The sequence below is a fragment of the Leuciscus leuciscus genome (genome assembly GCF_965113295.1).
Source record: "Leuciscus leuciscus genome assembly, chromosome: 14".
Lineage (NCBI taxonomy): Eukaryota > Metazoa > Chordata > Actinopteri > Cypriniformes > Leuciscidae > Leuciscus > Leuciscus leuciscus.
The window spans coordinates 15,439,184-15,466,619 of NC_138738.1; the positions used below are offsets into that span (position 1 = coordinate 15,439,184).

Here is a 27,436-nt window from a genome sequence, read left to right on the forward strand (position 1 = left end):
CTTAAAAAAAAAAAAAGAAAAAAAAAAAGGTACAATTCACCCCCATTATAAAGCTTGGAAGAGTTTTGGGTGAATTAACCCTTTAAATGTTGTTATTAAATAGTAAATGTTGTGGTTACAACATATTTAGCTAATAAAGCACTACATTCAATTGTAATTTCATTCAGTTTAGTTATTAAGTCAACAACACTTGTGCTATCGCCTCCACCGCCACATTTTCAGTGTGAGAAAGTAAAGCAAAACAGGGTCGATAAACTATATCCTACAGTGGTATACTGTGTTGGCGATATAATAAATCTAATACAATATAAATTCAATTCTATCCAGTAGTTTATGTATTCAAGATAGTAATGGAGTGGTACTATGATAGCTGGATAAAAAAAAAAAGAAAAAAAAAGAGCAGCAGTTTGTACCTAAATCAATATAACTTTTAAATGTAGCATATCAGTGATTAAAAGTCTAAATATAGCGTATCATTATATATTTACACACAAAAAAAATTATACATACGTAAATGATTCTTAAACTCCGTTGGAAGTAATTCTGAATAGGTCATGATCCATGGGCAGTGTCGCAGGTAGCGGAGAATTCAGGTGGCGATTGCAAGTGATGTCACTTGCAGAGAAAGCACCTGCGCTCACACAGAGAGTGCAAGTCTTACAGTGCAAGTGCAAGTATGCAGCCAGACCCTATTGGATTTTTCTGCTCTGTCGGATTGTCCAGTCCAGTAAGGCCTCTTTCACACTGCACATGTGCATATGTGCATTTATTTATTCACAGTGCCTGTGTAAGCAGCATGGTACTGCGAAGCTGTGAGTTTGGTACTGAGCCAACTTTCACACTCATTCACACTAAATGTATTTATCTATCAATCTTTTGCAACATAATGTTTTAGGAAACAACAGAACAAGGCAAGATTTTTTAAAACATCCATATATAAATATATTTACTTTTTATTAAATTGACATTCACAATTCAAAAAAAAATTTGAATATTTACTAAATACAATGTTGTTTTCTTACTGTTATCAGTGCTGTGAATAGAAAATAAATTGCGATTTTATAAAAAGCACAAACAAAAAGTAATATCAAATTCAGTGAATCACTATGCTATACATATTTTATTAATATTAATTCATCAATTCACATTTACTTTGACAGCACTACATTTTTCTCTTAAATTTTCTACAGACCCCAGTTTGAAAACCCCCGACACAATGGACTGAATTACTGAATTGTAAAAAAAAAAAAAAAAAAAGTCTGTCAGCAGTATCAGGTGCACAAAGTGCACTTTTCATTTTAATAAACTGACTGAATTTAGTCAGATTTATGAATTTAAGCAGTTACATTTAAAGTTAGAAGTATGGCTTCCGTTATTTGTAAATTAATTATCATCTCGATCTAAATGTGTTCCTTCCTCAGGCAAATTTAATTTCACACAACAGTAAAGTTTGTAAAGGCCAAAAAGCAGATATTGTCAATGTCATTGAGCCTCTTTACGGCAAACGCATGCGCTCAGTAAGTCTCAGAATGAAAAGAGCTCAATGTCTATATCAAATCGACGAGTAAACAAAATGAACATAGCCTTAAATGAACACGCCGACTTTTTGGGACTTTAGCTTATTCACCGTATCCCCCAGAGTTAGATAAGTTCATACATACCCTTTTCATCTCAGTGCGTGCCGTTACTCTGTCTGACGCACCCACCGCTAGCCTAGCTTAGCACAAAGACTGGAGGTAAACGGCTCCAGCTAGCATACTAATCCCAATAATTGACAAAATAACGCCAACATTTTCCTATTTGCATGTTGTGATTTGTATAGTCACCGCGTGTACAAATAACAAGGTCACATGAGACACAGCCATCTTCTAACCGTATACATACTGGGAACAATATTCTCAGAAGGTGAAGCACTGCTATTTGGGCGGAGTGATTATGGAGAAAAAAACAACAATTGAAAGCAAGAGTTAAATGGTCACTGTGGTAAAAAAAAGAACAGAAACAATAAATTATTACAGGAGGAAAATGTCCCTGGGCCGTTAAATCAAAGAGAGAGCGAAGGGGAGAGGAATATAGAAAGAGGCCTGAGGAAGGAGACACATGGGTTGGGTAATGTGTTGTGACAGTAATCAGCAGCTCCTGATCCAAGAGCTCTGCTTGAAAAGGAGAAAGCAGGTAAAACAAAAAGCGAGAATGCAGTCGCTCCCATGTGGCTACATTTTTGCTACTGCAGTCCTTCTCTTTTATGGCATACTCAGAGATAGATCAGTATGTCCTCTCAGACGGGGATGGGAAAATAAAGATAAATAGTGGTTGTGGGCCTATATACCCCATCTATAAATCACTATAAGAAACAAACATTAAGACTAGTCTGCCCAGCATGCACTAATGGAGAAGCAACAAATGATATTTCTATTAAATTCTCCTTTTTAGATTTTCCTTGATACCTCAATATCCATACCCACAATGCACACTGCAGATTGATGTCTAAATAAATGCAGTCCTTGGAATTCTATGGCAACAGTAAGTACTGATTGATCCAAACAAATGAGTCTGCCAGGCCATGCTTTGGGCTGGCATGTCTTACAAAGGCCACACTGCCTTGAGCTGGGAGTTTCCCCTCAACAAGAGGAATGACCAATGCAGCGTTCCCTTAAAGACCAATAAGAGGTCAAAGGAAGGCCATGGTGGGGCCAGGACTAAGCATAGCCCACAATGATGTGGTCCATAGACTCCATGCTGGCCGCAAGTGTGTTTAAGAGCACGGAGAGCATTCCTGAATCACCATGGCAGCCACCATTTACAATCATCAACAATCATCAAATCTAGGCGTATCATCTTTGTGTAGCCAATCTCAATTCCTTTTTAACAACTTTGTTCCAAAATAATACAAATTGTGCTGGATGTCTTTTTGCACAGTGTCTACTCAAAAAGGGGGAGAGACATTACTGTCCAAAAGTTTGGTTTGGTTTAATAATGTATTAAACTGATCAATATTGACAGTAAAGACTTTTACATTGTAACAAAAAAATCTAATACATTTCAAATAAATATTGTTCTTTGCAGCCAAAAATTCAGCTTTGCCATCACAGGATGCAGTCTTGGTAAGCATAAGAGACTTTTAACTAAACCCAAACTTTTGAAAAACAGTCTATTAAAAGGTAGATAAGATACAAATGTGTACCTTTAAGAGAACTGCTCCAGTGACAAGCTTAAGGTACATTTTTGCAAAATGTTTGTAACAGTGTTCATGTGAATCCCACAATTTCACAATCCATCTTGTCTGACTAGGGAGAAGAAATGCAAATTACAAAGGGCACTAAATGTGAATAACTCACAAATACCATCCTCCTTTCCATAAGCTTTTTGATTAAACTTTTGACTTTAGAGCTTTTATTTTGGGCCAAAAACTTGACACAACTGTGGTCAAAGATACCAATAAATTGTTTTTGTTAAACTAAGAAGGAAAAGAGCAAATAAAAGGTATTTCAGCCCTGGTCCTTGTCAACAGGGAACAATAATCAGGAAGATGACTGCTCTGAACTTTTGTTCCCTTCTGAGCTTGATGGTGTAAATTGACCTATACAGGGTCCAGAGAGAAAACTTGAGCTCAGGCTAATGCTGCCTTGGCTGTGCAACAGCGGGCAGACCTTAGACGACTATTAGTAGTTTCCAGGGAGCAAATAAATTGATGATTTAATAGTAGTGTTACTCTTACAGCATCTTAATTTAGAGGAGGACCACAAAAAGATGATATAGTCATCATATCCAGATTTTACTCTCTTCTTCCAAGAATGAATAGAGGAATAGGAAAGGAGTGGAACATTTATTTAGGCCATGGATTTTAGGATTCAAGCAAAGGACCAGGAAGGGGAATGGAGTCATACTGCAGCCAAGGGATTGGTTGCAAACCCATTAGAGGGTCTAAAACAAGATAACAAGATAAAACTGAAAAGCAAGAGAAGTGAAACAAGATAGTATAAAACATAAAATACATGATTATATAAATACATTGTAAAATACACTGCCGTTCAAAAGTTTTTGGTAGGTAAATTGTTTTTAAGAAGTCTCTTATGCTTAACAAGGCTGCATTTATTTTGGATCAACTAATATTGTGAAATATTATATCAATTTAAATCTTACTGACCCTAAACATTTGAACGCTAATGTATATGAAAGCTTGAATCATTCACAATAAAACCAGTAACATGTACTAAGAAATAAATAGGGCCCATTTTGATTTCATGCCAACTTTTAAAATAGTTGGCAAGATCTTGAATATCTTCGAGTCCAATGAAATTTGCTTCAAGAACAGAGAGGCTTATGGGTTTTTATTATAAAGTTCTTAAGTTCAGTGTCATAAACTTATGTAGCCTGGTAATACCAAACTCTGCTACTTCGCTTTGCTTCGTAGACAGAGTCTGGAAGGGCATAATAGAAAAGCGTTGGGGGGGGGCGCTTGTCTGAAGTTTAAAATCATTGGTTACCCGTAAGCCAATCACATAACGTTTGGTTATGACGTGTGTTATGCGCTGGCTCAGCCGCATCTAACTTCCACTGTAAACACATGTATGATGCGAAAACACAACCATCGAGCGAAGTGAACCGGAATACCGGAGTGAACATGGCTGTGAACGACTTTTGCAGATTATGTGAAGTAAATCTACGCATCCACGGTACAATCAGCGTCTATGTCACGGCTCTCAGCCCGCCCTCTGTTCGTTGATTGGCCGGCTGTTTTGAGGCCGGAGGAAAACTGAGAGATAGGTCGCAATCTCAGACGGAGTACAGAAGCGAACTGAAATTGAGCGGAAGTACGAAGTCTGACGTAGTCAGGCTAAAACCTATGAGGAATACACATCAATAAATAAACAGAGGAAACAAGATGAAAGGTCATTTAATTAAAATAACAAATCAAATGACATGGACATATTTTCGTTAAAGGTGAAGTGTGTCATTTCTGCACTGCTAGCTGTATCAGAAAAAAAGTGCAGTCCATCTGCTGACATCCACTAAATACAATAATCCACACAACAAACACTTGACATTCACCTGACAAGAAAATACTCCTGAGAATAGAACAAATTAGCCTGAAAAGCTGGCAAAAAACCCCCCCAAATATCTAAAGACAAGGAGTTGTATAGACAAGAGATAGTTCCCATACCATATGAAGGGAGACCGAGGGCACCGTCACTAATGCCTGACCCTTTAACTCCCCTCTGTCATGATGGGACATGTATAAATTTGACTGCAGTCTGTGATCATACTGATTCTTTGATTTTTGATGAAAAGCTTCTGGCATTTGTAGATTTTCAAGCAAGGCAGCATATCTATGTATAAAAATATATCAAACAGCGTTCTGCCTCCTCAATCTAATCTGCAGAGCATATGAGACAACCATGACAGGTAAGAACTAGGTTGCCCTCAGGCAACCATCACTGTAGCACAGACAGCCCAACTAACTTTCAATGACAGTGTCCGAGGTCAGGGATGTGTTCTCCAGAATTTGACGTTGAAAAGATACCATCAAAAGAGAATGATTTCTCAATTCTCTGTTGACATTGAAAAATAGGGTTTGTTTAACCTAAGCTGCCTTAGAAAATAATTTTGTGTAAAAGTCTAATGTAGTTTGCCCTGAATTAGCGTGGGTGTTGTTGAAGCAAATCAAATACTTTCTATGTTTTCTTAAGCTTGGAGAAGAAAACTCTTGCCTTCACATAAGTCAGGCTTTTTTTCTGTGCTCCAGTCTAAACATTTTGAAGGTTGTGGAGCTCAGGGCAGATGGGAAGACTTTAAACAAACTTGCTACTAGTAAAAGAAGAGCAAATTGAAGATGAGGCCAAGGTAAAAGAGCACCACCTGTGTCAACAAGGCTCTGTAGGTCATATTTACTGAAGCATCATTAATTTCCTAGGAGTCCTGTCTCTTTCAGAGACGGTGCAAATTTCCAGGAAAGATGAAAGAGGACAGAAGGTTAAGGATGGAGACTATTTAACTTGAGGGCAGCCTGGCAAACTATGAGCTTGTTTAAAGAACATTTGATGTATCGGCAAGGACAGGCTGCAAGCTTCCCTCAATTCCTGTGATGTTCGGTTTTAGTCCTCCGAAAAAAAGTGGAACAGGGCTAACAGCTCCTGCTGTCACAAAAAAAATAAAAAAAAATAAAAAATAAAAAAACCTTCACACCACTCCTCTAAAACAAGATAGATATACATATACTGTACATATACACTGTTTCATCACATGACTTTAATAACCAATCAGTTATAGGTGGGGTAAGTAGTTTTTGAAATGTGCTGTTTGGAAGTTAGTTAGACCAACACAACACCAAACGTGTAGCCAATCAGCAGTAGGGGCATATGACGGTGGAGGAGAGAGAATGATCAAGAGAGAGATTTGAAGAAAGACAGTGGAAATAGAGATCAGACACAATACAAAAGAGAAAAGCTCAGAAGAAATCACTGGAAAATAAAGGGTTATGTCTGGGCAAGAGCTTTAGGACCCGCATTAAAGGGGTGGTTCGGGATTTTTGACATCGGACCTCATTTTTAAGTCAGCCTGGTTGTTATTCATCAGTGGAGACATTTAAAAAAAAAAATTATCCAGTCCTTATATTTGGATAGTTAGCCGATGCTAGGCTAGCGCGAGTCAATGGTTTATGTTAGCCAGCCATTAAAAACCGTTTTACCCACTCCACAGTGCACCAAACGCAAATCAATTGTAACACTAGACTATCGATGTATATGTCCATTGAGAGAATAATGTTAGAAATGAAACTTACCTTTCATCTCAATGATCCCAAAGGAACTAGTTTCTCAGCAGCTGTGGAATTTTACTTTGCTCCGGTTAGTAATGCGGCAAAAAGTAAACACAGAACAGAAGCGCACTGTAATCCGGCAGGTAAAAACACTTGGTGTGTACCGGCTCACTCGGTTGCCTAGGTAATCAATATCACTCCGCTGCTGCTGTAGACAAGGCTTATGATTACAGGGAACAAATTATAACTAATGCAATGTGATGAAAGGTAAGTTTGATTTCTAACATTATTCTCTCAACGGACATATACATCGATAGTCTAGTGTTATAATTGATTTGCGTTTGGTGCACTGTGGAGTGGGTAAAACGGTTTTTAATGGCTGGCTAACATAAACCATTGACTCGCGCTAGCCTAGCATCGGCTAACTATCCAAATATAAGGACTGGGTAATTTTTTTTTATTTTATTTCTCCACTGATGAATAACAACCAGGCTGACTTAAAAATGTGGTCCGATGTCAAAAATCCCGAACCACCCCTTTAATATTAGAAACGCTGTCTATCGCTGGAGAGAGCTAAGCGGGAAGGATGTTGCTTTGATTCGGGTCCACACGTGGCACGTGTCATTGTTTGTCTGGAGCTGCTTTGCTGTTGGGAACTAACAAACAACTCTTGTTTGCAATTACTATTGTGTACTGCGTAAATTTTTTGTGCTTCCTTGTCATTCGTTCATCATCTGTGCTTTATTTTACGTAAAACATTATTTTGTTGCGCTTCTGCTATGATAAACAAACATCCTCTCTTGGATTGCGTGCGTAATGAAGGCCAGTTAGTCAGAGTCGCCTTGGCGTCTGGTAGTGAATGCATTGTTTAGCGTCATTGTTAGTGCACTCGGTTTGAGACCGACTCGGAGCAGCGCTGTTAGGATTGGAGTGTGAGTTTTGGAGGAGGAGCAATGAAGAAGTTGTGTGTTTGTTTGGGTTGATTTCAAATATCAACATTAGCCAACAGCATATTTCAAAAACAGCTTACCCCACCTTTAACAGAAAGGGCAGAAAGGAGAGGCAGGTAGGTAGGGTCACAGTGACCCTACCTACCTGCCTCTCCTTTATGTTAAAGGTGGGGTAAGCCGTTTTTGAATATGCTGTTGGCTAATGTAATTACTTGGCTAATGTAATTACCATTGATTCATAGACAAACCTTTCTATGAATGAACATGTATATCCACAGGACTTTTTGTGTATTATTACTGTTTTGTATATTTTCTTTTGTATGGTATACTGTTTTAAGCATGCTTTAAGATATAACTAATAGATAAGGTAACCTTATTGGTATCATGCTTCATCATATCATAATAATTCTCGTTTAACTCTCTACCCATTAGTGTATATCACCTCTTCATAACGTACATTGTGTACTTGTTAGATTAATTCGAGTATAAAAGGACACAAAATGCATGATGTATGCATGATTGTGTGTGTGTTTGTTTATACTAGTTATGTGTTTGTGATTTAGTTAAATAAAACTTTTGTGCACACACAGTCACTTGAGAGTTGATTCTGTGGTCACTGCTTGCAAAACAATGTCCCTTTAATGATACGGTTACAGCTACATGCTTTAAGTAGTATTGTTACCAGTAGTTATTTTTTTCTGTGGCCACGGAAATAACCTTTCCGGGAGTTGATAGACGAATAATACTTAGGGCCCTATTTTAACGATTTAAGCACATGGTCTAAAGCGCAGGGCGCAAGTGCAGTTGGGTGAGTCCGAATCCACTTTTGCTAGATGATGTTTTATTAACAAAGTTCAGAGGAAACCCATTCAAATGATCTATCCAATCATCACGTCATTCCAATCATCACGTCATTCCAACCAGCTGTCAACAATCAGTAATCAACATGTCTACCCAATCAGCAAAATGAGTGAGGCCTATATATATATATATATATATATATATATATATATATATATATATATATATATATATATATATATATATATATATATATATATATATGTGTGTATGTATGTATTTTCTAAACAGAAATACAGGGGGAGTACTCTGGGTTCGGGCCAATTTCCGGGCTCGGAGCCATCCCCTTGGACAGCACGCCAAATTCGCATACTACACATACTACATTACTCTGATCTGATTATTTGTAAGTGTGAACTTGTGAATTTAATGATGGGAAAAATGGTCGGCGCGCCAGGCGCATGGTCTAATGGTTGTCCATATTCTCTTAATGAGTAGCTAATTTACATACAAGCGATTTACATGATGGAATTTGATATGGAAAGACCGAACACGTCTCCAGAGCACAAACGGAACTGCTCGTGCGCGAGGTAAAAGTGCGCAAGCAGACCATCTACGGGACAAGCCGGATTCCACCATATCTTTATGTACACAATAAAAATATTTTACATTGTAATCCTTTTATTTTTAATATTTGGCTTGTTTGTGTGATGCTGCATGTCCCTGTGTGTTTAATAAGCAAAGTGTACGCGCGTTGTGGACCCGCCTATAGGCGCACATTACTAACGCACGCTTTAAATAACAGAACAAAAAACGCCTTTGACTTTACACCAGGTTTCAGTTAGTCAATGGCGCGGTCTATTTCAGTTGCCTCAAAATAGCAACGCGCCAACAATGCGCCTGAACACACCTTGTTTAGAGACCAGTACGCCCATGGGCGCACAAATGTGAGCAAATGCATTTGCTATAAGAACGTGGCGCAGGACGTGGAAATGATAACTGCGTTGGGCTGAAACTAGCAAAAAACACTCGCATCGCGCTTGGCGCTGCATTGCACCGGGTGTATGATAGGGCCCTAAGTGTTCATAGGACGAACAAGTTAATTGATTGTAATATTTATTGTGCTACATCAAGTTAATTATATTAACTGATCTAAATATTTATAATTAATTATAACGAGTTTCATATTTCCCTTTTGAGCAAATTTGCTATAAATATTTCTTGAGCAGCAAAAAAGCATATTAGAATTATTTTTGAAGGATCATGTGACACTGAAGATTTGAGTAATGGCTGCTGAAAATTCAGTAAAAATAATATTTTCAGGAAAAATAATATAATATATTAATATATACTATTTGGAGAATAGAGCCCCTGTTTTAAAGCAAGGGGCTAGTGTTATATAATTGTGGTGGATGTGATATGCTTTTGCATGTGTTCAGAGTGTCACTGTCACACATATAATTAGAAGTATGTCAATACTGTTGTTGTTTTTTTGTTTATACATGCATCAAATCAAGGCAGTTTTCAATATACAATTCAGCAGGACTATACATTTAGAATAAATAATATTATTTTAAAATGTATTAAAATGGAAAACATTTATTTTAAACTGTAATAATACACAAAATTATTGTCTTAATGTATTTTTGATTAAATAAATCGGACACCATCACTGTAACACAACACACGAGGTTGAATACGACAGTTTTCTGTCAAGATGTGTTTCCTGCTGTGCAGCAGAAACACCATATTTTTAAATGCCACAAACATTTTATTTACTATTTATTTCTCATGCTGTGCGGTTAGCCGCTCTATACTTACAGCACACACTTTCGCACAACAGAGAAGACCACATGAATTGTAAAGGGAGAGAAAAAGAACGCTATTTTGTTATAAATTTCACCATGAATTTGACTGTATGATGGAACAGTTTTATAAAAAAGGTAAAAAGCAGAGCTAACCTCTTGACCTTCAGTGAAATTATTTGTTCTTCCTGGCTGGATGAAGATCGCTTCTGCTCAAAATTGTCAAAATATATCCAACCAATTTCTCCGAATCAAACTGATTTCTCCACAGCTAACCCTATTATATGCACTGCCATCTAAATGTACTGTATAGTCCTGTTGAAATTGTATATTGAAAACTGCCTTGATTTGATTCATGTATATAAAAAACAACAACAACAACAGTATTGACATTACTTCTAATTATATGTATGACAGTGACACTCTGAACACATGCAAAAGCATATCACATCCACCGCAATTATATAACACTAGCCCCTTGCTTTAAAACAGGGGCTCTATTCTCCAAATCCCAAAGGTATTCACCCTCTCTTGCACATACACAAACATGCAATAGCACTTTCACCCGCTATACCACGACTTTGAGTCTTAAAATGTCAACACAATAAGAGCATTCAACATAAGGAATGTTGAAGCAGTAAAAGCTGGAGAGGCCAGGAACACTTTAGAATTTCAACCAAGATAAACCTTAAATTCTGACTGCAGCTGAAGCGTATGAACTCCCTCTGTAAATATCTTTCACGCTCACCAGAAACATCTGTGGCATTTTCGAGAATGGCCAAGATTAACCATCAGCCTCCGGCTCATTGCAACACTCTTACGGGGATACGATAAAAAGAACAGTTCTTAAAAGAACCTAGAGTGTCATTTGAATTGGTCCTGCATTCTAGATTTCTTGCAGCAAACTTTGCCATCCAAGTATGCATCAGAATTTAAACCCAGGCCAATCTTCAGCACATCTAATGCTATAATGGAAACATAAATTCCACACCACCACTCCACTCAAGTGGTTTGAAGTTGTGTGCTGATGCTAATAAAGCCCCGGTGTGATTGTAAACTTCTATTTTTAAGTGTTTACCAGCCTTTTCAGCTGATCACCTGAGGCATTAATTCCATTAAACTAATCACTGCCTGGAATGACAGGAAATTAGATTTTTATATATTAAAAAATGGTATTCATCAAAGAATACTGGAATTTTGTTTTATCAGTTTCCACAAAAATATTAAGCAGTATTCATAAACTGTTTTCAGCATTGATAATAATAAGAAATGTTTCTTGAACACCAAATCTGCATATTAGAATTTTCACATGGTTTTAACAATAAGTCTAAAGAGTTTCATTTAAGCTGAGGTCATACTATGCTTATATAGAAACAAAGACCCACCCTTGTTTATAAAAGGCAGTACACCATCCATTTTAACCTGGTGCATTTTATATCCCTGCGTTATTATGTTGGTTAAATTACACTGCAACAAATTTATCGTGAGCCTTTCGGTCACATTTAAAATGCACAGAAGAAGGGGACATAAAATAATGACATAAAAGGCGTGAGTCTTTATGGGTGCTCATAAATAGCTGGAGAAAGTGTAATATGGAGAAGCAGTTTTAGCCGTTTTGTGCTTTTCTCTAAATTTCAGAAAACCACAGTCAAATCCTGAGCCACAGCATAGAAATAAGGATAAAAACAGATTTATGGCGCAACGTTCTCCCAAGTGAAGGCAGTGTTTATCATCATCCCCGGGCTTCATGAAAAACAAGCAATACAGAGAATACACAACAGCAGGATAAAATGGCACACAAAGACTGGGCATTCGTCCTCTTGGCATGGCACTGAGTGGGATGGTGGAGATGGATTTTCCGAGAGATATGACTGAGAGGGTCTGCACCAGCCCTCGTTGTCATGCTTAAAGCGAAATCCGTAAAAAAATTCTGTTCAGAAATGCACATGGGACAAAGCACTCTAATGCCGAACAGCTGCAAGAACAGAGATGCCTACCTGCATTGCAAATGATGGGTAAAATTAAACATGTCCTGTAAATGTAAAATGATTACATGCCTGTTTCAGGTTTTCACAAAGCCAACTGCGGAATTTCTGTATGCTGCTTTGAAATTTGATTAATCTAAAACGTATTAATGTGGAAAAAAAAGTAATGATGACTTCACTACATACTTTACAGATACCAGATCTACTTCTTAACATGGACGGGAGGTGCATAGGCCCTGTAGACAAAGCAGCACTCTGAAAGTGTGGTCACCACAAATTTTGTGGTCAAAAAAGGTCCATTGTCTAATTTCTAATTGCCAATGGTGTAGCGATGCATGAAGAGCACAGCTCACACAGAGAAGTCACTTTAAAACAAAGCAGCTTTCTGTTGGCATGGCTAATTTGTAGTCCCATAGCAGAATTTGATTGGGAAATATTCGTTGGTTGGGAAAAATTCCAATGTGTGGATTACTTTTAAATGACTGTATTGAGACCATAAAATAGGAAAAATGTTCCGTTACCTGTCATCATCACGGCTACGACTACAAGACATCAATTCACAGTTCATCTAATTTCTAGAAAATAACATTCAAAACACTGGCTCTTTCCAGCTGAGACAATGACATTCTACAATACATGACTGAATAAGCGTAAAATCCCTGTTAATATCCTATTTTCTAACATTACCATTGCTGTCATTGTTTTGGCGTTAACAGCCTTAGGCTATGTAGGAACAGAAGACCTTCTGCAGTGAGAAATATCATACAAAACAGGAGCCTGAGATATTATTTTCAGTAAAAAAAATAAACAAATAAAACATCCTGCCTTTCATTTTTATGTGCTTTGGCCAAGTTCACCTGGGTTTTGCAGGGCCACTTGGTTCAGAAATGATGCTATAAAATTACAGTCTTAATCGGAATTTAAAAAGGTTACGTTTTTGAAATCGCTCCACCACATTTGCAGCTAATCTGAAATTGAGTGCAGCAAAGAAGTATGGGAGCCAACAAGTGTTCTGCCAGAGCCTTGGCCGAGTCTGAACCTCCCTGTCACATGGGAGCCTGAAGCACTACACAAGGGTAAATCAAGCAGAGTAGCATAAATGAAGCTTGTAACACTGAGTCTTAAAGGGGTCATGACATGAGAAATCAGATTGAACCCATCTACACGATACAGTATACAGATGCTCGTTCAATTTCTGACGTGTTCTGACAACATGAAAAATGGAAAAGTAAATAAACATTCACTTTGACGCAAACGGTCTAAACAACTTGTTTATGTCTCTGTACAGACCTTAGAAGGACACACACGTCAGGAACAAGTGGATGGTTTATTTTTAAAGGCGTCCTGGATCACATCGAATGATTATATGTTTGTTTGGAGCATTTGACTGCAGATTATTTTGTAAATAAGGCACAGTGTAATGGAGAGTTAGCAAAGAAAATTCACTTTAAATTAGGGTACAATTCTCACTATTAACTAACTATTAACTGACTTTTGTCTCAATAAACTCCTAATTACTGCTTATTAATAGTTTGTAAGGTAGTTGTTAAGTTTAGGTACTGATAGGATTAAGGGATGTGGAGTCATGCAGAATAATACATTAATATGTTCTTTATACATATTAATAAACAGTCAATATCCTAATATGCATGCTAATAAGCAATTAGTTAATAGTGTGATTTGGACACAAAAATAAAATGTTACCGAATCTTTTATTGAAAGATGAAGACAACTGTATTGGATATGACATGAGTTAAATTGCAACATTTAGTAAAAATTGTCTCGTCCGTAAATTACAGTTTTATATTAATAATTTTTACAAAACACTTGATCACAAGCAATAGCGGGGGGTTGTGATCAGCTAATGTCATTGCATTTTCCTATGCAATTACGTTTGCCAATCACAATAGTGGCTTAAAGGAGCCAGACAGAAGAATGTGGGTCGAAAATAATTATTCCTCGTATATATGTTTGTTTGTTGTGCAAAAACCTTTATTTACATTACAAATGAGCTTCAAGGAACATTAAAATAATAAAAAAATCCATGTCACGACCCCTTTAATCATAGTTTTTTTTAGCAGTGCGATTAGTGCCAGCATTTTCACCCTGCCATCTTCCATGGCATACCCAAGGATTGCAAGGCTCTGCTCGATATTGCACAATAGAGCCCTATTCAGACAGAACTAGTTTTCCAGGGGGTCGTTAGAGAAATTTGTTTCACAGGCGTACTTTGCGATTTTAATCCCGTCCGAATCTGCCAAGTCTGTGTTTTTCTCACACAACCTCAGTAAAAATACCAGAGCAAATTACCAACTGTTTTTTGGCGAACTCAGCGGTCCTCTGAGAAATCTAATCCCGTCTGAATGCGAATGTCTGTGATTGCTGATGTCTGTTATGACCTTCTGTAACACACATCTAGAAAACACACACTCCCACCTCTGTAAAAAAAACACGGAGATGTTAGTCCTGTTCAAATCGATACATGAAATCACAAACGTTGAGTGATAAGAATTGTAACTCAAACGTCTTTTTAACAGTGCTTAGGGCTGTCAATTGTTTAATCTGTTGTAAAACCAGGCATGCAGAGAGTGTTGCTTGGGTGTAAAATTAATTCTTAACTTAGCCCAAGGCCCTTACAGTCAAATGTAAATTAAAAAGCCTTTATTGTGTCATGATTATTAAGTAAATAAAAAACATTACACAGAATGGTGACTTAGAAAGTCTTCATCAACCTTCACCCTGACTGAAGACTTTCAAAGGCATCGGTTTATGGAAAGTTTATTAACGTAATAGCCATGATAAAATAAAGACTTTTAATTCGTATTTGAATATGAAGGCCTTGAACTATGAGCTTATTATTAAATTAAATGCAATCAATATTCTAAATGTCTGTAGTTTATGCGTTTACACATTTTTATTTTTATAGAGATACAAAAAACAATGGTTTTCTCTGGTCACTCTTCACTTTGGAAAAAAGTGTTTAATGCAAAAACAAACACATTATAAACAAAGGCATCAGTAAACTATTATAGAAAGTTTATTAATACACATTTGAGTGATTCTGAGAACATAAAGTTGATGATAAATGAAAAAAAAAAATCAAATTGGCTCTAAACATTTGTGTTCAAAATTCAATTATTAAATAAACACTGCCTGTAAGGGCTTCGAAGCTTGTCTCTACAGCAATCTTGGCCCATTCCTCGATTGAAAAAGCTTCCAGGTCACTGATAATCTTTGGTTTTCATGTTACCACTGCTTTCTTCGAATTCCACCAAATATTTTCAATGAGATTTACATCTGAAGACTTTACTACCCACCCAAGAAACTTCAATGAATGATCCCTTAAACAAGCTTAAGAAGATTTGGATGTATACTTTGAGATGGCTGTCCTGAAAGTCCATTGATCATCAAGCTTCCGTCTCTGCATCCAAGGCATCACCATCTTTGCGATAATGGCTTCTTAATACTTCAAAGAATTCATGATGTCCTTCATACAGTCAAGATTTCCAGTTCCCGCAACAGCAAAGCACCCTCATAACCAGACTGGACCACCTCCATGTTTGACCATGGAGATGATGTTCTTTTGCCCATAAGCTTTGCCTTTTTTGCACCAGACATACCGCTGATCTGTGGGTTAAAAAAGTGGACCCACGGTCATATCACTCCATAAAACATTCTTCCAGAACTCCACAGGTCTATCCAAATTCATTTTAGCATAAAGTTGGGCTTTTATGTTCTTCTTGGTCAAGAGTGGCATTCGGCAAGATGTCCCAACATGAAGGTCATGCTTGTCTGGTGTTCTTCTTATTACTCTGAATTTAAATGTTTTTTCCTCCTTTCATCAGCTCATCTTACAAGTCTCTGGCAGTAAATTGAGGGTTTTTTTCCAGAGTTGCGCTGTTCAAACATTTCATTCCCCTTAATGATATTGTGCTTTTTCTTCAAAACCCTCAATGGTTTTCTGGTACAACAAATTTTAAACTTATGAATAAGGCTGCCAGCTGTGTTTCTAGAAACTTTGAGTGTTTTGGAAAGCTTCTTATAGCCATAGACTTTCTAATGTAATAAAACAACTTGTTATCTATAGCTTTTGTGAGAGCTCTTTTGACTTGGCCTTATTTGCTACTCAACTTTAGCACATGCATGGGCTAAATGTATGTATGTGTAAGTGCTAAAGAAAATGCAGTTTTGCTATAGAGTTTCCAAATGCTTAATTGTGTTTTAAAACAATTTTGTATTAAATTGTACCATACATATAAGTGACTTAAAAACAGCAGCGTTGTATAATTATGACATAGCTGTATTACAAAAAAAATCCTATAACTCATAAGCATTATATTATACATTGACATTATCACTTTTAATTTGCCACTTAACTATTATAGATATGTAAAAAAAAAAAAAAAAATCTGCATCTTTACTACAGTAATTTACTGTTGAAAACTTTTGATTGCAACTGTACACTACAGCTTAAAACCTTTGGAATTTGTTTTCTTTTGAAAGAAACTCGTACTTTTTTCCAGCAATGATGAAGTATTAAATTGATCAAAAGGGGCAGTAAAGCAGTTTACACTGGTACACAAAAAAAAAAAAAAAAAAAAAGAACCCAATGTTTTCCACAAAAATATTCTGCAGCACAATAATAAATGTTACTTTAGCATCAAATCAGCATATTGCAATGAAGGATCATGTAACAAGTAATCACAAGACAAGTAAAAGCTGCTGAAAATTCAGCTTTGCCATCACAGGAATAAAATGATGTTATTAAATATATTAAGAACAGTTATTTTAAATTGTAATAATATTTCACAATGTTATTGTTTTTCAAATATGCAGCTTTGGTGAGCATAAGGAGACTTCCTTCCTTAAAAAAATCCTTAAATCAATCAATAAATAAAAATGTTACCAACCCAAAAATTTTTAATAGTATAGCAAATGTAAATTGACTTTAAAAATAACAAATGTGGTCTCTATATTTTTTAAACAGCATATAAATTCATGAAAAATTATGCCACATCGGCTCACACTAACATTAAAATGTTAATTTTGACAGCCATGCTGCAATGCTGGGGTTATTTTGAATGTAGAAAAAAAAAATGTTGTCCTCAGTATACTCAATGGAGGACTGCACTCTCTTTTCGCATTGCTCAGTTCCTCATTAAGCCTAGCCACAAAAACAGCCATGATGCCTGACTTGCACGTCTGGAAAATTGATCGCAGAAAGAGTTGCTCATGCTTCTTCCGGGGTCGTTTCGAAAACCATCATCCCACTTAGCAGTTCTCCGACTCATCAATTAACACATCCCCATGTGCTTGATCAGACCGTAACACCAAAAGTGGCTTTTCCTCATCAAACATACGACTGCACAAAGCCTTTGAGAAATGAGAGTCAAGTAATCAGGCATCAGTGATCAAAGGAGATGGATCTAAAGTCAATAACAAGGATAATGGTAAATGAGAAGATCGCAGGCTTGGACTGACACTTTCACAGTGCTGGTGAACAGCTAATAAGTTGATCTTTGACACATACATTGTTTTCATGGAACATGACAATTTATGGGATAAAGACAAAGAGAGAAACCAGCTGTGGAATGCACCATCTCCGCACAGAAAGTTTGCCAGCCAATTGTATGTCCAGGAGACATGACATAGTGCAGTTATCAAGTAAAATGGGCCACTTTTGTAACACTTGAGCAAATTAGTTTGAACAAAAAATGCTAATGATGCCTCCGCAGAGGATGACAGAGAAGAAGGGATTGAGAGAAGAGACAAAAAAACAAAAGAGCTGGCTGCTGAGTCTGACCTTATAAAACCATGCTATTACACAAAGAAACATATGGTGAATCTTGTAAAATCTCCATTTCAGCAACTATCTACAGAAGATATTAGGTCAGAAAAGGCAACACCATGCAACATTGAGGATTAAATGGATCAACATTACTACCTAAATGTCCTAGAGACATGGGAACAGTTGTTATTAGCTTTCCAACAATCCATTTAGCTTTTTGTTGTTTTCAGTACAAAAACACATGAAATTGAATATTTACAATCTATACAGCAACATTTGGAAAAGCAAGCGCAGAACGTGGAAACAAGGGAAAGGGAAAAACAGCTTAAGCGTTCAAAAAATTATGAGCAGAAAACATGATTTTGGATAACTTTGACCTCATGTTTAGTGCAATATCATTTTAAATGTGTTTAAAGTTTTTATTCATACTTACTTTTTTTATGCATTTTTACATTTTTTATTCACTCTTGTTATTTTTTTGAATACTTTTGACAGAATTTAAATTCAAAACAGAGGCCCTGCAGCTTGAAATTATATCCTGTTATCCATATTCAATGCAAAGTCCTAAATAATTTTGCATGCTTAAAATTTAATGTGAGTAGACTCAACATGTACTAGGTCAACCACACTTCTAGGCTCTAATGGTATGAAAATGTATCATTAATAATATGAAAATAATACATCAATGTAACAAGTTCAAACTCTGTGTCAAAGTTCTGAACTGGTGTTTCACAGCTCCAAAAGCTTACACTCTGTAATGCATGATTTAAAAAAAAAATTTTTTTAATAAATAAGTAAAAATTAAAACCCATCTGATCGATTAGGTAAACTTGACAATTTGCTCGGCTCATAAAACTCTCTTCAATCAGGGTGAGTGTTTCGTCAGTGTTCCACAAGGATCCCTTGGCACAGGGTGAGTCTAATGATTGGCTGACTGTCAGCCATCCAATGCACCAGTGATCAATTATTCAACAGAACTGCATGTTTTTGCCTCTCCCGACACTAAGGAATAGCTTTGCTATGCTGTTTATCACAATCTCTGCACCTTGGCTGAAACACAGGAACTCAATAAGTCACTAAAAAAGGATCTACAGTGAATAAAACACATAAATAGTATAAATACAAACCTAAACCTTCACCATAAAAGAGACATGCACTCTAGACAGTAAGAGAGAAGAGCACTCTTGGAAAAACCAGAGGTGACTGTCTGACCTAGTTAGCATATGAACACCCCCACAAGCAGACTGTACCACAATCAGAAACACAGGGGCAACTCAGGCCCCATAAAGAGCTAAACACAACATTTGAAATATAATTTTGTCTTATTTAAAGTCGCCATTTGTGGAGGTACTTATGCCTTATCTTTTTGTCAGAGGTATTCACAAACCATAGACAGATCCCTAAATTCAGAATTGGAAGTAACGCTTCTAGTGGGAGCTGAAGTCTGTGATTTGCACACAATGTCCTCAAATTTCAAGTGAAGGGTTTTATTATAGGGTTGTGCTGCCTAATCTGAATGTAGGGAGGAGATAATTAGCCATCTTGCTCTGAAGACTGAGGGTATAAGATTATGGATGCCATAGAGATGTGGTAACATTTTTCACTCCATGATGATAGATACATTATATATGTAAATATATATTTATGTGTGTGTAAATGTATACATTTAAAGTCTATAAAACACATACACACACACACATATATATATGTGTATGTGTGTGTGTGTGTGTGTGTGTGTGTTTTATAGACTTTAAACTATATATATATATATATATATATATATATATATATATATATATACACACACACATATATATATATATAATATATATACATACACACATACGTGTGTGTGTGTGTGTGTGTGTGTGTGTGTGTGTGTGTGTGTATATATGTGTGTATATATATATATATTTATATATATATTATACACATTTATATTTTACACACACATTTACATTTTTCACATATATCCTATTTTTTTTTTTATTATATATTTCTTTATATACATTACATTTATGATATATATATATGTGAAAAATGTAAATGCGTGTGTAATATATATAGTGTTAAAATAGTGTTTATTTTACCAAATTTAGGGATAACACCCAAGTTAGGTAAAATATACACGCAATGGTACACTCACCCTCTGAAGCAGAGGCCCCTGGGACCTGGGGCCCTACAGGTGTTGGCGGTACAGGTCTCAGCCAGGGCTTCCCTGAAGTAAGGCTCGTCCTCACGACCCCAACATACTCCACAAAGGTGCCAGGGAAGTTGCCTTTTTCCTTAGTGCGCTCATTGGTGCCATGCAGCCAGCCCTTTGGGCACTTCTCGTCACCCTCCTGGAAATCGGACGTCAGCAGTGCCATCTTACTGACCGTGAGGAGATCGCCAGGCTGCAGAGAGATATCGTCACCCCTCTCCTGTTTGTACTCGAACAGTGCACGGTACTGGAAGCTGTCTGAGCTCATGATTAGTTATTTACATGAGCACAGATGGTTTTCGGTGTTTGATGCTTGTTTAAAACTGACCTGGATGTAAGTTCTTGGTTTAAATCCTGAGTGCAAACTCACTTGGAAAGTCCTTGGGTTAAATCCTGAGAGCTCAGTGACATTTAGTTTCTTGTAAGGGTTAAAACTCCCAATAGCACCATATGTTGGGCAGAGGCCGTTATTGCGCAGTTCTAGATTTGGTCCATAAATAAAAAGCACAAATTTATTTGAAACGAATTCTAGCAGTCTGTGGCAAGATATAAAACAGGGTCAGAGAAAGCAAAAACAGCCCCATGAAGTGAGGGATGAACAAGCGGGTGATGGTGCAGGACAGTGATAGCACAAATTTGGGGGCACAGTGACCTGGAATCGGGACGTTGGGCTTTTCTGCAGCATTGGCACTAGTCCACATAAAGAAATGAAACATCTATTGAAGTAACCTCTTAATCCATTAGCAGGTGTGGTCAGAAAGATACTAACATGGACATTGCCAGTCTATTTATCAAATGACTGAGCAAGAGCCTTGGTCATCTTCTTGTTAAAGACCTTTAAACCTGAAAGCATTCATTTTACAGTTAGTTTCACAAATTCTAATTCAAATCAACTTGATATTACAATCCTTGCATTAAAAACAACTTTTGCTTTTTAATTATAATAATGAAATGAACATGCATTGTTGGATTGTAGCTCAAATGCAAAAGCACTGTTTTGCATGCACAGCATCACAACCTCTGTGTTAAACAGTCGCAGAGCAATACAATGTGAAATGACATGTAGGCTACATGCCTGACTTACAGCGCGTGACTGGGACAGTGCCAACTTGTGTACAGCGTGCAGAAACTCGACTCGCGTGATATTGCTTACTAACTTACCTACTGCCGCACTTTCCCCAAACTGGCCAAAATACAAGATGCACGTAGTCCAACACGAGAGGAACGAGCGAGAATTTATAGTCTGTTTAGTTAAAACATGCGTTTAAAATATATTCCCAAACAACCTGCGTAGCTGAGTCAGACATCCAGCCAGACTAGTGCTGTAGTACTGTTCAGCCCGAGTGACGTCAGAGACCACGCCTCCGCTGTCTGCTTATCACACCGTGGGACAAAGTTGGGAATTCGGATGTCCTTATGTAGCGGTCAGGATGTGGAGAACGCACTGCAGCGTGAAAATGTTGCGTCGTACTTTTCATTCGCCTAAACACATTGTCACAAGTTACATAATACTCGTCTGACGTATGCAGATCACGTTATAAAGGTATTCATTAACATAATATGTTCTTTAGACCAGGGTTTTTAACCTTTACAGACCCAAGAACACCAGCCACTCAGAGCCCCAGTCTAAAAGCATTTCTACAAAATATAATATTAATAATAATTGTTATTGTTATTATTATTATTATCATTATTATTAATTGTGTTTTTTAAAAATATATATTTAGCAAAATATGTTCAAGGTAATACTTTATAATGCATTCAATACATGCATTCAAGAATGCTTCTGTTATTTTAGTTTTATTTTAGTTTTATTATAGATGTTGGTATAAGACATCTGCCATAATATTTTCCTTTATTTTAAACAAAGAAAAATAAGTAATTTTGTTGCCATTTGAAAAGAAAGCAATGAAACCAGAAAAGTATTTCACAGAAGTGGTTAGTTATTTCCAACAATGTGAATGTCTCAGTTGAGCATTATTTATTTGTATTCGGTACATTTCACGGTGGATTCTTTGGTAAATCAGTCCTAATTTTGGAGCAGGCTTTGCAAACAAACTTTTATTATATGGACTTGACAGTAACTGTGCGAAAACATGTAAGTAACTGTGTTAATTCTAATGCCTGATCTGTGACCAATGATTTCTGATATGTAATGATTCATGTACAGTCAGATATTTTTTGTCTATGTGTCAATAAATCAAACCAGAGACTAAACGGTCAACTTCACATTGTTTCTCTTAGTACAATTAAATAAACTGTGATTAAATTATATATATAAAGCGATGAAAAAACGCTCCTTTTTGCAATTGCTGGAGCTATCAATCAAACAGCGCAAGTTTATTAGTGACTGAGGTCTGGACTCTCACTAAAACTCCCATTATAACAAAGTCCCTTATAGGTTATAATTAACAAATCTCTTATTTACATTGTGTTTGCACTGTTAGTTATGATGGAAGCATTCCTTAGTGTGCAGAAAGTTGTAAGTTGTCGAGTTGTAAGGACGAGATCACTGCATTCATGCGCTCAACATGTCTGTGATCGGCCACGATGCTCATCACTGCAACCTTTCATACATTATCTAAATAGAATGCTAATCAACACTTTCCACGATTAGTTAACAATGAGAGCTGCAATAGTAAAATGTGTTAAAAGTTTTTGAGAGAGTTCCACATGTAATACTAGCTATTTCATATGCAAAAATGTTAGCTAATCACAGCAGTGGCCGTTTACACTGAAGTCTCACAGCAGACACGCCCCTTAAAACAGAGTGATCAAATCAGAGGGTTAAAATCAGGGTAGCAAAAATGCCTTTTATTTCTAAATTATTAAAAAAATTGATGTGAAAATCATACTAACATTATAAGTGCACCCCAGGAAACATTACAAAACAATAAAACAATGCAGTTCATGACCCCTTTAATATACACAGTTTTAGGTAATAGTGGCCCACAGCTGATTTCCAGAACTATTTCAGTAAGACGGTCATAACGTGAGTAAGCCGGTTAGCTGGAAACGTACACAATATAAAACACAAAATTCCATATTTTGAACACCCAGTAGTAGCTACAGTCAGTTAAACAGATCGGTCCAGGAAACAATACAATCTTTTAAATTAGTCTTCTACAGAAGTGATAATTGATGGGATTTTCATTTATTTTATTCACCGCTAAACCAAAGCAAGACTATTGTGATTAAAAACTTAATCAGAAATGGTAATATAATATACATTTAAGTGGGTCTAAGAGCCACATTAAATATATAGGTCCTAATGGTTATTCATTAGCACATGTCTATCTCTTAAACAGTTGTTTGCCTATTCATTGCAGAGTCATTACAGTAACCTGGCTTCAAATTGTCATTGTCTACCCTTGGAGTTTGGTGCAATACTTTTTAATTATCTGCCTTTGAATAATGTAGGTAATTTTAAGGCCATAAGGTTGAAAGTATAATTCTGATCAAAAAGACACCTGAACTCAGTACAAGAAAATGCAATACTGAACACCAAGACCTTACGCAAGTGCAACATGACAGAAATAAAAATGTTGGTGCAGAAACAGATAGAAAGCACTCAATTGGACATGAAAACATGCACACAATCTCTTGCATATGTTCATGTCTACTGAGATGGTTCGCAGGTAATAATAATAATGATGATGATAATAATAACAATAATAATAAGTGTGTTTTTTATTTTTATTTATTTAGTTAGTTAGTTAGTTAGTTAGTTAGTAAGTATAATTATCAGCTGGAGACAATGACAAATCAGCAAACCAGAACAACAAGAAAAAAATACCTAATGAAAATAGCAGCTCAACCCCTGACCGTCCAGTTGTCTCTCAAATTATCTTAAGGATGTGCAGCTGCGGGCTCTCTTCTATAGCATAATGACATAGCTTGTGTAAAGACAGACACAAATTGTTTAGTTCTGTTATTAGCTTTTCTGAATAAACCTTCACAGCGTCTAGAGACTGAGATGCCCTCTTCAACACCCAGTGACATTAAACTCCATTTTCTTTTCAATTGGTGACAGTTGAGCTCAAGGTAATAGCAATCTTCAGTCAGCATTTTTGCTTTTCATCTGACCAGCTTGTTTTCACAAGGAATAAACTTAAATTTTATACTGAAGGGGAAGTGAAAGAATCAAACCATTTACAACATCACATTCAGCCATCTCAAATAACCTACATTTTAGCAATGTGGCTGTTTATTTAGTATATTTTAGTCTTTACTCTGGTTTGAGTAAAAAAAAAAAAAAAAGACCCTTGAGTCTTTGAAAAAAGACCCTCTAAAGCAGAAAATTACAAACATAATGAAAAGTTGTCAATAAAGATGTGTTATATTGTCTTTCTACATTCCAATAGTAAGATTTGAATTTCTTAAGCATGCCAAAGTTATGAACCTGCATTTCATTTAGGGATAATAGAACAACACTGAAGCCAAGATCAACACCTTCTTTTGAAGTGTATTGGTTTAGTCCTGTTCCTCTTGTGGGATTCAAAGCTTTATCTATACTACACAAACCAAAGCAAAGACTAATCCACACCATGCCAGATGTTTTTTTAAGAAACACATCTGTTTTCATTTGTTAAACCCACCAACATTGAACTTACTCTTCCAGCCACGTTTAATAAACCAAAGACTGATAAAGACAATAGAAAAGGTTTAAATTTGAGCAAACCTCCACCTACATCTGCTGGGTGTAAAGCTGTGGTCTGTTTATTGGCAATGTACATCTCACATTCAATTGTATTTTTATGTCTGTACTGTCAATATAAATGCATATAGCTCCAAGGCAAATGTTGGTATGACAACCAGTGCAGACCCTGAAGTCCATTGCCTGAACGGTCCTAGCCCCCTCCAGTAGACATAGGAGATTTATTGTACCAATCAGAGGTCAGGGGCATATTGGTGGCCAGTGGTTAGTATATAGAGAGATAGGCACAGTCATATGTTTAGCAGAAGGTAATAAAGATATTATGTTGGGAATGTAATTTCGATAAAATGACTGTAGGGAATGTTTGTTTCGCTTATCATACGAAAACATGTGTCTTCAAGAGTAGGTGATGGAAGAAAAGCTGCTGAAGTGTGTAATAGAAGCTCAGGCAGATTTTAGGTATCATTTTCAGGAGGAGACAATCAAGAAAAGAGGCTTAACCTATGTTCTGTATCTACAGAAGATCTCATAAGAGCAGACTATGGGTAGACATTTGACATTTTTAAGCATGAGTGAACACAGAATGTGAAATAGCTAAACATTCAGTTTGACTGAAATAGTTGGGATTTAGGGCAAGGTTTCCAGACAGCTTGATAGTGTTTGTAGGCTACTGATACTGACACTGTTGCTCTACAAAGGTTAGTTAATGTGTTGCAAATCAGTGAGATGATACAGAAACATATCCTATAATGCAATACTTTGTATCAGCTGCTTCATTATAAAAAAACAACAACCCTATAAAGGTTACATATACTTATTATGACCGCCGCTAGCGTAGCTAGCGAAAGCGGTCATATAGGGATTGTCAAAGTATATATATATATATTTTTTTTTTGTCATCTACTGAATTTTTTGTCAACGATACCAGGGACACCGAAACACCGGGGAACATGAAATTTGGTGGGCATGTAGCCCCACTAGACTTTTACGGAAAAATTTCGTTTGGTCCCCGGGGGCCACTCCCCCCCCGCGCTGGGCCCCCCCAAACCCCCAAAATGCAGTTTTTCCTAAATAACTACCTGAACCGTGGCACCGAGGATGAAGACATTTTTATGGTATGTTGGTCTTAAGGGCCCACATCAACCTAGCCCATAATCACTCATTTGTGATTTGCGCCCCTCCCATAAAAAATGAAAATGCAATATTATTCTGCTTTAATCGCCCCTATCTTCAGTTGAGATGTTCAGAACTGCACCATATTTCATGTGTATGATTAACTTGACATCCTCTGGGGGTATGCTAAGTTTCGTAGAATTTCATCCATGGGGGGGGGTATAAAATAAATACATTTATGTGCACATTTAGTGACTACACTCATCGGCCTGTAGATGGTGGTGTTGAGCGAAGGGTTGCTGGTTTAGGATGATACTGTCACACACACACATGCAGGAATACAAACAAACGCAAGCATGCACACACACTGACATCCACACGCACAGACACACACCCATACACACACATACAAATCCACATGCACAGACACACACACACAAACACACACACACGCGCACACACATGTACGCACGCATACATACACGCACAGACACACACACACACACACAGACACACACATACACAAACACACACACATACACACACACACAGACAGACATGCACATACTACTACTTTTTTTAGGTATATACATAAACACGCAATACAGCCAAATTGCTCCACGTCATTTATTTTTGTGGAAAGCCAGTGCAGGCCTGAGCGGCGGTCATATTTTGTACCGCCATGCGGTACATCTAGTTGATAAGACTTTACAGTAAGGTTCCATTTGTCAACATTAACTAACAATGGGGGGAAAAAGCTTATTTACTATTAATTTCGACATTTAAAATCAAAAGTCGTATCTGTTAATATTATTTAATGGACTAGCATGAACTAACAAACAATGTAATTTATTAACTAACTAACTAATTAATAAATACTGTAAGACATGTTTTGCTCATTGACAATGCAATACAAAATGTTAACATGGGACCTTGTTGTGTCACAGTTAGAAGAGGAGACAGCAGATTCAAAGATATAGGTTCTTTATTTAAAGCAACACCAAAGCACTTCTCCTCTTCGGTCCCCCTACAGTTTTGAAGCGGAATTGTCCATTACCGCTGTCGTAAATAATTTAGCCTACCGTCGCACGCACGCTATTTGTTTGTCCAGCACCGGCTTTGGAAGTAACGATGTCCACATACAAGGTAGATGTTGCATGATTTTATGAAAGTATGATGTATTGCGACATCAGAAACGGATATTTTTTATATAGGCTCCACCTATCGGCTATAGTAACGCTTGCTGTAAAGCAAGTCAAATTTGTAGTTTCTTATGTCTCATTCGAACTAAAGATCCGCTACCCGATCTGGCAAACTTGCATAGTGCGGTTATAGCCGATAGAGGGTCGCAAAGCGAATGCAGAAGTGCTGTTCACC

At 36.8% G+C, this 27,436-nt stretch overlaps 1 protein-coding gene across 2 annotated transcripts in view; it reads right to left on the reverse strand.

Annotated features, from left to right (window-relative positions):
• The window catches only part of pik3r3b (phosphoinositide-3-kinase, regulatory subunit 3b (gamma)), a 185,808-nt gene extending 164,099 nt beyond the window's left edge, over nucleotides 1-21,709 (reverse strand). The window contains exons 1-2 of one of the 2 annotated variants that reach the window (XM_082189861.1): nucleotides 21,451-21,709; nucleotides 20,233-21,132 (exon numbers count right to left, since the gene is read on the reverse strand). In XM_082189861.1, coding sequence (XP_082045987.1) covers nucleotides 20,233-20,557 — 325 coding nt within the window. In that variant the 5' untranslated portion in view covers nucleotides 20,558-21,132; nucleotides 21,451-21,709. Of the gene's footprint in view, nucleotides 1-20,232; nucleotides 21,133-21,373 lie in introns of both variants that reach the window. The other variant, XM_082189862.1, reaches the window with a different exon arrangement.
• Nucleotides 21,710-27,436: the final 5,727 nt, after the last annotated feature.